Consider the following 12,454-nt stretch of genomic DNA (forward strand, 5'->3'; position numbering starts at 1 on the left):
GGTTTTTATTTTGGATCATTTAAAAAAAAAACTTTTCTAAAATCAGAGTGGTCCAAAAACAGAATGGGGACCGGGGCACCGTGGATAGAATGTCAATTCTATAGTCAGGAAAACTCATTTTTGTGAATTCAAATCTGCCTTATCCACTTGCTAGCTTTGTGATTCTGGGCAAGTCACTTAATCCTGTATGCCTTAGTTCCTTGCCTATGAAATGAGCTAGAGAAGGAAATGACAAAGCATTCCACTAACTGTGCCAAGAAAATTACAAATGGAATCATGAAGTCAAACAAAAGAAAAAAGATTAAACAACACAAAAGAGCAAAACAAGCTGATTTATAGCAATGAGTTTACCATCACTGGGAGTTTTCAAATAGATTGATCTGTGATTAAGGGTTTTTAACCTGGGATTCACAGGCTGCCAAGGCATCTATGAGATCATAAGGTTCAATGAATTTGCTTCAAAATTTTTTTTTAAATAAGTGTGCTTCAATACAATTGATTCTATTTGTAATTTTATGTATGTTGTTTTTGTGCATTTAAAATATTCTTCTGTGTTTCAATATAATTGACTCTGTTTCTAATTTTGTATATGCTGTTTTCATGCATTTAAAAACATTCTTCTGAGATGGAGTCCATAAGCTTCAGCAGAGTACCAAAAGGGTCTATGACACAAAAAAGATTAAGAATCATTTTGCAAACCACTTGCTAAGAATGTTTAGAGAACTTCTTGCATGGTTAATGACTCAAATAAAAGGCTTCTAAGTTCTCTTTCTACTTCTGATATTCTATCAGTTATTCCACAGTATTCAAAAGACAAAACTAGGACTAAAGGGTAGTAGTGATAGAGGACTAGATTTAGGTTTGAAGGAAGAGAGCTATTCAAAAGTGCAATGGAAAACCTTGAGGTGATAGAAATTCCTGATTACAAAAGGCATTTCATAAAAGGCCATGAAGCAAATATATGGTAGAAGCAGATTCTTGCTCAGATATGAACAGGACTCTGGCTTTTGAAGTTCCTTCTGATATGGAAAGAGAAAGAAATAAGGTAGATAACATTGTATGCATACATAGATGTATATGTGTGTAGATGTAAATAAGTTTACCTGAGTTCAAATCCAGCCTCAAATATTTGACACTTTCTAACTGTATGACCCTGAGTAAGTCATTTAATCTGATTTCCTCACCAAAAACAAAAACTACACACACACACACACACACACACACACACACACACACACAGAAAATCTATAGTTGCTGGTTACAGTGATCAAAACCCTAGAATGATAAACTCAACATAGTAATAAAGATGTCAAGATCAATGGAGGTACTATTATATTTTGTGGTCATTTATAAAATACATCAATATATAAATGGAACTAAAATCTTGCTAATGTGGGCATTCTCTCTATCATCATAAATAATAGCTAGCATTTTAAATTTCCAAAACACTTTATAAATGTTCTCAAGTCATATTTACAATAATTTTTGAGGTAAGCTGTATATAACAACAATAAAAGCAATATTTTATAAAGTTTTTAAGATTTTCAAAATGATTTAGAAATAATAATAGCTAGCATTTATAAGACATTTATTATATACGAGAGATTGTGATAAATAAAAATTTTATATCATTTGATCTTCACAACCCTGATTGGTAGATGCTATTATTATCCCCATTTTACAGAAAAAGAAACTGAGACAGAAAGAGATGTCTTATAAATTTCTTGTGCAGGGTCACATAGCAAAAAAATATATGTAGTTAACTTGAATTAAAATCTTCTTGATTCCATGTCAAATACTCTATACACCACCTTCTCACTCATTTGCAGAATGTTAGAAAAGAACTAAATTATGCTTTCAAAATGTGGGATCAATATAAAGACAAAAAGCCCCGTCACCACCCCACCTCTCTACTTTCATTCCCCATTCCCTCTCTTAGTTTCTACCATTCAGGCTTTTTCAATAGCTCATCCCTCTTATAATTATCTTAATGATAGTGTATGTGAGTGGGAGAAACAGAGATTATGTCCACATTTTTCTCAATTGTAAAATACTAATTCTAAATAAAAATTAAATTTAAGTTTGATTAGAAATGTTGTTATTGTTGTTGCTGTTGTTACAGACTTTAAAGCTCTGGACTTGTACATTATGGAACAGTTTGATAAGATACCCAAAAAATAATCACTTAGAATAAAGGGGTACAACATGGAGGACAGAGTTGTGAAGATCTGGGTTCAGAAAAAATACCAGTCCCATGACTGTAAGCTATAAATAAATTGATGATCAGTGTATTTCCTTACTGCTTCCAGGGAACTATTTCACGAGTCCTGGAAGTTTATGGAGGGAGCAACTATACATGAATTAGAGTAGGAATTTCCATATTAAAAGTACCTTATACTGAAAAAAATTACGTAAGTATATCAAAATGAGGAGAATTTCTGTTACTTTATTACTTTATAATTACTTTATAAAATGGATAATTTATTTTTCAGTGCTTAAATATCATTTACTTATGATATTTTAAAATTATGAATGGGACCTCATTCTGCAGTATGTATAAATAATGACATAGTCCCAGCTCAAATAATCTAGGCTGCTTATTACAAATTGAGTTAATGGAGAGCTGTAAGAATAAAAAAAAAAAAAAAAGAGGAACGCTTAAATGGCGCAGTGGATTGAATACTGGTCCTTAAGTCAAAAGGAGCTGAGTTCAAATTTGAGTTCACAATAATTCTTAACTGTGTGACTCCAGACCAGTTACTTATTACCAGTTATCTCAGAAAAAAAAGACAATTAATAATAATGAAGGAAAAAAAAAGAATTCACACCATCTAAAGAGATATCCCATCCCAGATGTGAGGACACAGATTTTTAATCATACCCACAAACTTTCTCTTTTAATCCTCCATTTTTTAATGACATTCTTATACAGAAGAGCCCGAGTTTGCTGACATATACTTATCTCTCTTTTATTCATTTTTGACCTGTCTGTAACAAAAAAAAAAAAGAGGAAACAAATTTAATGAGATGTTAGTTTATTGTTGACAGGTGAATACAAAGCTCACCCAAAAGAAAATTGAGTCATATTTATTCTAAGATAAAGTTGTTTACTCATCAACTTTATGACATTTTTCAACACTTCAAGAAAAGAGATTTCACAGAACAGTTCCTTGAAAGTATTAATGAAGTTGATATTTCCTCTAAAGAGTTCATTTTATGATAAAACATTTTACATGAGATAAATTTAGAAATAGAGCACAACAAATGGGAACAAGAGCAAACTCCTTTTCTTTACTGTCAAAGAAGTCAGGATTCACTGACAAGTCCTTCTTCTCTCTCCTATGTCTGCCTCTGTCTTTGTCTCTATCTCTTTCTTTCCTTTATAGAACAGTAAAATACTTAATTTGCCAAAAGCATTCTCAAAGGATAGAACATATGTACTCCTTAAATCTGTTGACTGAAGAAAAATAATAGTGAAATTTAAGTGCTATTTTATAATACAGTTTTGCAGTGAATGAAGCAGAACTTGTGGCTCTGAAAGAATGAATTATCCCCCACAAGCATATGTTCAAAGTTCCCAACATTTGCTCTAAGAACAAACCAGAATACATTTGGATGAATAACAAAATAATAAAGCCAGCTCATTTTATTTTAGAAAATAACTCCTACTAATAAGTTTCTATTCAAAAATTTTTGTTTTGTGTTCAAGTAGATATTCCTGAGCTGGAACTCAAAGTTCTCAAAATCACATTAGCAATGAGAAATTCTTTAAAGAAATAATAATTTATGTTAGAAATAGAAGCTATAAAAATCTAAAAATTTATTTTTGACTATATAACTATAATGATAATCTATTTTTGAAGAATGATGATGAGAACTAGATATGGTAAAATTTATTTCTTCTATTTAATCTGTCATCCATCTGTGTCTATGTATGTCTATCATCTATTTTGATATCTACCCCTCTCTCTCTGTGGATCTGTCTGTTATCTATCAATCTATTTCTTGAAATTTTCTATATGGAAAAGTCTCCCGATGGAGCTCAGCAAATTCCCCTCAAAGTTTCTTTAAATTTATGAAGAAGAAGCAAGTTGTCTAGATTGCAAATCCTTTTTTTAAATAAAATAGAATAAAAAGACAAGAATGAAAAGTAACCAGAAATAATCTCAAATTAGACTTGAATCAATGTGCTTTGAATATATTCCTCTAATACATTCAGTAGTGAATTTCATCTTATCCCAATATTCTTCTTATTCTTTTTCTGCATATAAAATAGGAATTTGGAAATTGAACAGGTCAGCTATTAGATACAAGTTTTATATACCATATATCACATAAAAATCCAGATATTTTTGTCCACATAATAAAAATTTCAAACCACCTAATTGAATTTTTATATTTTCTATTCAGACTGGGAGCATTCATTCACTTAGTTGATTCTCTTTGGGTAAGCATTATATACATTTTATAAAACAAACAGGAGAAATAAAAATTAACTTACAATCAGGAAAGTCAGAGCAAGGAATCTTGAAATATTTCTAAACAATTGGACTCTTCAGATTTTAGCAATTTCAAGGTTCTTTTCTTTACAAAATATTTTAATGTTTGCCCATTTTGAATACTTCCTATTCTGATTGGTTTTTGAAAGACATTAGTATCTGATTTCAACCAGGCTTCTGAAGTGACATAATTTGGGCTATGGCTTTTGAACTGTTATTCATTCTTTTCTCCTCCTATCACTGCCGAGAAAGATAGTATTTACACATGGTTGACTGAACATAGTGTTCCACAAAGAAGACAAATCCCACATTTGTTCTTTTGGCTCTTTACTTCTTGAATAATAGAGAAATAGCCAAGTTCAAGGAGAGGGGGAAAAACAGAGGGTAGTGACCTCAATCTTTAAACAAACAAAAAAAAGTAAACAGATGTCAAATAAGAACAACTTTAAGAGGAAAAAGATAAGTGGGAAGGAAAATAAAGTAATTATTTTAAAACTTTCATAAATCAAGGCAAAACGTAACATATAAGAAAGTAACATCTAAAAGGTTAATAATGAAATAATAGTGAAAAACATAATAATAGTGGATTTTTTAAAATAGGTCTCTCAAGTCCACAAATCATTTCAATATCATATTTGCTTTATCTAATTTGTTTCTTTGAGTTGCAACAATGAGCCCATGAGTGAGCAGTATTAATAATTATTAACTAACATTATTACCATTTTACAGAGGGAAGGTCCAAAGTGGCAAAGTGACTTGCCCAAATTCATGCAATCCTTGGGTTACCAGGATTTAAAACCCTAGTCTTTGAACTGAAAAATATAGAACTCTTTCTATTAAACTGCCATTCAACTCTCTATATTACTTATTAACTTCATGCAGCTTGGAATAATTGTATAAACTGTGAAGATTAGCCCTTCTTTCCACAGTCCAATATTTTTTTAATTTTCAACAGCAATTTATTTTTTCCAAACACATGTAAAGATAGTTTTCAACATTTATTTTTGTAAGACTTTGTGATCCAATTCTTTCCCTCCCTTCCATACTTCTCCCCTTTCTAATACAGCAAGCAATCTGATATGGGTTAAATATGTGCAATTCTTCTATTCATATTTCCATATTTGTCATGTTGTACAAGAAAAAAAATCAGACCAAAAGGAAAAAAAAAACATGAGAAACAAACAAAAGGATGAAAATACTATGTTTCAATCCATATTCAGTCTCCATAGTTCTCTCTATACAGATGGCATTTTCTATTCCAAGTCTATTGGATTTGCTTTGAATCACCACATTGTTTTTTTTTTTTAATTAATTTTATAATTATAAATTTTTGACAGTATATATGCATGAGTAATTTTTTTATAACATTATCCCTTGTATTCATTTTTCCAAATTTTCCCCTCCCTCCCTCTACTCCTTCCCCTAGATGACAGGCAATCCCATACATTTTACATGTGTTACAGTATAACCTAGATACAATATATGTGTGTAAATCCAATTTTCTTGTTGCACGTTAAGTATTGGAATCACCACATTGTTGAAAAGGACCAAGTTTATCACAGTTGAGCATCACATAATCTTGCCATTACTGTGTTCAGTGTTCTTTTGGTTCAGCTCACTACATTTAGCATCAGTTCATGTAAGTCTTTCCAGGCTTTTTTTTAATAAATTGACTGCTCATAATTTCTTATAGAACAATAATATTCCATTACATTCATATATCATAACTTATTCATCTATTCCCCAATTGATGGGCATCCACTCAGTTTCCAGTTTCTTACCATTACAAAATGGGCTGCTACAAAAATTTTTGCACATATAGGTTCTTTTCCCTTTTTTGTGATCTCTTTGGGATATAAGCCCAGTAATGACACTGCTGGATCAAATGGTATGCACAGTGCATAGTTCCAAATTGTTCTCTAGAATGGTTGCATTCCACCAATAATGTATTAGTGTCCCAGTTTTCCCATATCCAAATGTTCTCCTCCCTCTCTCTCTTTCCTCTTTCTAATATAGTAAACAACCTGATTTATCATTTATCCTTATTTTATCCAATATTTATCATTATTTTTTGTTATCTCATCTTATTTTATATTTCTCTAGTCAATAGTGACTTAAAGCATTTTTCATATGACTGGAAATGGTTTCAATTTCATCTAAAAATTGTCTGTTCATATTCTTTGACCATTTATCAATTGGAGAGTAGCTTTGAGTCAATTCTCTATACATTTTAGAAATGAGGCCCTTATCCGAACCTTTGAATGAAAAAATTCCCCCCCCCCAGTTTTCCTCAAATCTTGTCAGCATTTGTTTTGTTTATACAATTTTTTTTATTTAATATGTTCAAAATTATCCATGTTGCATTTCATAACATACTCTAGTTCTTCTTTGGCCATAAATTTCTTCCTTTTGCACAGATTGGCTCTCCTTCAGTCTTCTAAAATGCTTATAGTATCACTCTTTATGTCTAAATCATGAATCTATTTCAACCTTATCTTGGTTAGTGTCTAGTTGCTACCATACTATTTTCCAATTTTCCCAGCAAATTTATCAAAAAGTGAGTGAGTTCTTATCCCAGAAGCTGGGATTTCTTAAACACTGGATTACTATAGCTATTGATTGTTGCATCTTGTGAACCTAACCTATTCCACTGAATGATTATTTTATTTCTTAGATAGTACTAAATGGTTTTAATAACATCTGCTTTGTAATACAATTTTAAGTCTTGTATAGTTAGGTCACCTTCATTTGCAAAAAATGAAGCCCAATTCCCCAAACAAATATTTCAGCAAAAAATATGGAAGGATATTAGCGGAATTCAAGAAAACCAAAGAAAAGAGAAAATACTGTTCAATTCTTCCATCAGAATACATAAGAAATTCATCTTCTTCATCATCATCAGAGCTTCAGGAAGCTCTGATCAGGATTAGGAGGATTGGAAGAAAAACAGTTCAGAAATCCAATAAATTGAGCCTGAAAAGTAGTGGGATTTTAGTTGAAATCTCAGTAGCGGCAAGCCTATAATATGTCAATGGAGGGGCAGTTTGTTCATGGACCACTTCAAGAGATCTGAAACCAGTCCTATTGTATAGCAAGTACCTAATCGCATTCTCAAAAAATAAAAAATAAAAAATGGCTACCTGGTTATGGAAAAAAGAGGGATATAGTTGCAAAAAAATTGCAACATCAATCAAAATGATAAAAATTCTAAAATATGTTCAACTAAATTGAGAACCATAATTAGTAATTTGAAAAAATGTGTGTTTTTTTTTTTTTAGTAGACTCAACTTGAGCTGAGTCAAGCAGACTAATGTGGCAGACAAAACAAACAAGCAAAAAAAAAAAAAAATAAGAACATAGATGTCCTAAAAAGAAAAAGGCTTTCCAGGGATATGAAGGTGATAGTCTCTCTGTATGCTACCCTAGTCAGAGTACATCCTTATTCAGTTCCAGGTAATTCTTGTAAGCAAAGTATTCTCAGGTTTTCATTTTTAACCATTGGACTATTCCATTTCTAATATTTAAATTATATTCAGTGGCTAAATAAATTATGGTATATAAATGTTATGGAATATTACTGTTCTATAATAAATGGACAGCAGGATTATTTCAGAGAGACCTGGAAAGACTTATATGAACTGATGCTAAATGAAGTGAGAAGAACCAGGAGATCGTTATACATGGCAACAACAAGATTATAGGATGATCAATTCTGATGGACATGGCTCTCTTCAACAATGAGACGATTCAAACCAGTTCCACTTGTTCGGTGATGAAGAGAGTCTACATCCAGAGAGAGTACTGTGGGAAGTGATTGTGGTTTCACAACATAGCATTTTTACTCTTTTTGTTGTTGTTTGCTTGTATTTTATTTTACTTCTCTCATTCTTTTATTGGTTTCATTTGATTTTTCTTGTGTGACACGATAATTGTATAAATATATGTACACATATGCTGGATTTAGCATATATTTCTACCGTGTTTAGCATATATTGGTTAAATAAAATATATTTAACATGTATTAGATTGGCAATAACATATATTGCCATCTAGAGGAGGACATTGGGGAAGAGGGAGGGGAATTTGAACACAAGGTTTTGTAAGGCCTAATGTTGAAAAATTATCCACACATGTTTTTAAAAATAAAAATCTTTAATAAAGAAGAAAAAATAAATTATATTCATTAATTGTACTCTCATGCTTTCCTTTCTGTTTCTCACACTGTCTTTATAGATAAAACTGTGAGGTAGCTGAAAGTGTGTTTAATGCCAGTACTCCATGTCTAATTTCATCTACTTTTCTTCACTCTTTCCTTTTGCTTTGTTCCCCTAAACACAGTTTTTAACCCTTTCCACGTTTTCTTTAAATGTCTCTTCATAATTTATCCTTGTTTTGCTTAACTTCCCTGAATGTAACCCTCTACCAAGGGGGAAAACAGCCAAACCCCCAATACATACATATATAAATCTGAAAATATGTTCCATACTTGTGAATTGCTAACTCTGCAAAAGCGTTTGGTAGTATTGAGCAATGTCTTTTCATAGCTCTTTTTTTTTTTTTTTTTTTTTTTTTTTGGAGACCACATTTGTTCTTTGTAATTTTGTGGCATTCACTTTATTTTCTCTTTTGTGGTTATCTTTCTATTTATGCTGTAGTAATCATGGATATTGTTTCTTGATCTTGCTTATATTACTCTAAAGAAGTTCAGGTAAATCTCTATATGCTTCTCGATATTTATCATTTCTTAATCATAGTAACATTTCATTATATTTATGTAAGAAAATTTGTTTATTGATGACAAGTTAATGAGCATTTCCTTTATTTTCAGCCTTTTGCTATGACAAAAAGTGCTACCAAAATATTGGGAGAAAAGGTGCAATGACCACATTAGTACCCTGGATACCTTAGAATCAGCCAGTCAGGATAAGCAAAAGTCTTTATTCTTGGTCTTTTGGGGTCACAGTCAGGGGATTAGATATAGGAATCTCTACACCTCCTTTTTATCTCTCCATCTCCAAAGAATGAATCTGCTTGTCCTACTCCACCCTCTGATCTCTCTCACCCTTCTCTGTCCACACCCACAGATCCAGCCAGCACAGAATAGTTGAGTATCCTCCAAGCATATGTTAATAGAGTATTGCCCAATTGGTAATTAGCCTCAAGTGCTTGGTTGTCCAAGTGCATCTGCTGAGAGTTTCAGCCCTTTACATTCCCCACTTTCTTTTGTTTGAGAACACAGGTGGTCATGCCATCCCTGATTTCTCAGGGAGGTGAGAATCCCAAAAAGGAGGTGATCACACCCTCCCTGAGTTCTCAGGAAAGGAGGTGAAATCACACCTAAAAAAACCGAAGTACTCATTTTTAACCCTAATTATTGTAAAATGTCTCTTCCTCACTGATTGATGGGGATTTTTTTCAACTATAAAAGGAGTAAAAACTCCTGTTTCACCTTCAAAAGTCCATCCTAAAGGGGTAGCACTAACTTCAGCTGCTATTGATCCTCCTACACCAGACATGTAGGTGTCTGCCTTAATCTCTGTTCAGTAACTGGGCCAGTTGTCCCCTTTAATGACTGTGTGATCTGCCAGTGTCTACCAGTCCTTCTAATGGTATGCTATTTATATAGATGGTGAGCATAGGTAGGTCAGCTGTCACAGCTGCTATCAACAATATTCCTGGATTTTGCTGCTTGGAGTCAGAATGTGGGTGACAGTCACCAGGTTGCTTATTAGGGATCTGTATCAATAAACCTGATGCTACTACTTCTCCTGGTTGATAACTCATACATTGTCTACCTGTATTAGTGACTGGAATATTATCTACACATTCCTCAGTTTCCCACATCAGTGTATGGATGAACACTGTTTTGTAAGTACTCTCAGGAGGTGAAATGGTCAAGCTTACTGTGTTTGGAGGCAAGGGTTCCATAGGCTGAACAGGAACAGATTTCACCTCTCCAAGGGGTATCTCAGTTGTCCCCGCTGCATACAACTCTATCCTCCCCAATTGTAATCCCTTTTTCCCATCAGATGGCTTCCTGGCTGATTGGTCATATCTGGGTATTGGACTTCTAGGCACTCTCTGGGTGTAGCATTGGCTGCCTTCATGCCCCAAGTGTTTTATGCCTGGGGCCCTGAATTATCCTGTTTCCCTGAATTAGTCTACATTCTGATGCCCAATGGAACCTTCTGTTGCATTTTGGACATGGGGATATTGGGTCTAGTTCTCCCACCCTGTTTTCTCACTCTGTCTCTATGCCAACATTGAGCTTTCAGATGGCCTACTTTACCACATTGAAAGCATTGACGAGTCTCTCTGGAAACCCCTTGCCAAAAGAGACCCTGTCTCCCCATGTTGGGATCTTGGGAAGTCTACATCACACCCTGGCTATAAAAGGCATTTGAAAAGGCTATCAAAACCGTATTTGTGTCATAGAACAAGTTTAGTTAGATACCTTCCTTACCTATTTTTCTAAGTAGCATATATAATACTGGAATTAATTGTTCTTTAAGTGCTTGGTAGAATTTGCTTGTAAATCAATCTAGTCCTAAAGATTTTTCTTATGGAGTTCATTTATAGCCTTTTCAAATTCTTTTTATAATACAGGGATATATGAATATTCTATTACATGACATTATTATTATATTAATTTAGGTGAGTATTTTGAAAATCAGCTGCCAAATAGCACCCAGACCCATACCTAGTGTTAGCACAGGCATCTTCTGTAATGTCTCTTTGAGTAGACATTTAGGCCCCTTACCATTATTACTTTTCTAGGGTTGCTACTGCTGAAGTTGTTGCTGTTGTCATCACCTATAATAGGTCCATGTTTCCAGCCAAACTTCACTCCACTGTCTGCATTACTCTCTTTCCCTCCTCCTAAGATGTCTTGGGATGGAAAAATGGCTTACTGCCACCTTTTTTAAAAAGTTATTCTCTCTCTCAGTCTTTGACATTATTTTTAAAAAGTTATTTAAAGAGGACAGCTAGGTGGTGCAGTGGAGAGAGCACCAGCCCCAAAGTCAGGAGGACCTGAGTTCAAATCTGACCTCAGACACTTAACAGTTCCTAGCTGTGTGACCCTGGGCAAGTCACCTCAATTGCCAGAGGGGAAAAAAGTTATTTAAAAGATTGCTTGGTAGAGCTCAATACTCAAATTACTTCTCCATCTTGCCTCTACTTCTGGAATAGTATTTTCCAAAGGAAGGTACTCAAGATGCAATTCAAGATTTTTATTGATTACTTTTAATTTCACATACATTGGATTTCCCTTTGTATCTCTCATCTGTCCTCTATCAGGGGATATAAACTATCCCTTATAATAAAGATTTTTTAAAATGAAAATGAATTTTTATTTATAAATTTATAATTTTATTTTTATATATTATATTACAATATGTAATACATTATATAATATGTATATTATATAATATATATTATGCAATATATAATTATATGTAAATATTATATATTACATAAGTATACAATATATAAAATATTAACTATTTTATGTATTGTAAATTCATAAAATTTTATTAAATATTAAATAAATAGTTATTTTCTTATAATATAATATTATATGTAATAATATTATTGAATTAATTAAAGGTATTGAAAAAATTTTAAAAATTAAAAGAAAAGAATCTTTTTAATAAAAAGAAAAAAAGAGAAGAGAAATATTCTGCAAAAGAATTAACATATTTGAAATCTAATTGCATATACAGTGTTATAAATTTGTGTATTACTCCATTCTACTCACACACATACACAGACACATACATACATACAAACATACATATCTCTGCCCCAAAATAGAAAGAGATAGAAATTGAACCAAAAGACAGTCAGAAAAGATTTAACTATTTCTATTTGCTAATGATATGATTTCTTTAGAAAACCTCAAGGAATGATACTTATTGAGAAAATAGCCTCAGTAAAGTTGCAGGCTATAAAAC

At 32.5% G+C, this 12,454-nt stretch overlaps 1 protein-coding gene across 1 annotated transcript in view; it reads right to left on the reverse strand.

Moving 5' to 3' along the window:
* LOC141538797 (ABC-type organic anion transporter ABCA8-like) overlaps window positions 1-4,678 on the reverse strand; it is a 90,285-nt gene extending 85,607 nt beyond the window's left edge. The window contains exons 1-2 of the mRNA XM_074260613.1: window positions 4,502-4,678; window positions 2,882-2,988 (exon numbers count right to left, since the gene is read on the reverse strand). Of these exons, the coding sequence (XP_074116714.1) occupies window positions 2,882-2,977 (96 nt within the window). The 5' untranslated portion in view covers window positions 2,978-2,988; window positions 4,502-4,678. The remainder of the gene's footprint in view (window positions 1-2,881; window positions 2,989-4,501) is intronic.
* Between the last annotated feature and the right edge of the window lie 7,776 nt (window positions 4,679-12,454).

The sequence above is a fragment of the Sminthopsis crassicaudata genome, chromosome 4 (assembly GCF_048593235.1).
Source record: "Sminthopsis crassicaudata isolate SCR6 chromosome 4, ASM4859323v1, whole genome shotgun sequence".
In the NCBI taxonomy this organism is placed as follows: domain Eukaryota; kingdom Metazoa; phylum Chordata; class Mammalia; order Dasyuromorphia; family Dasyuridae; genus Sminthopsis; species Sminthopsis crassicaudata.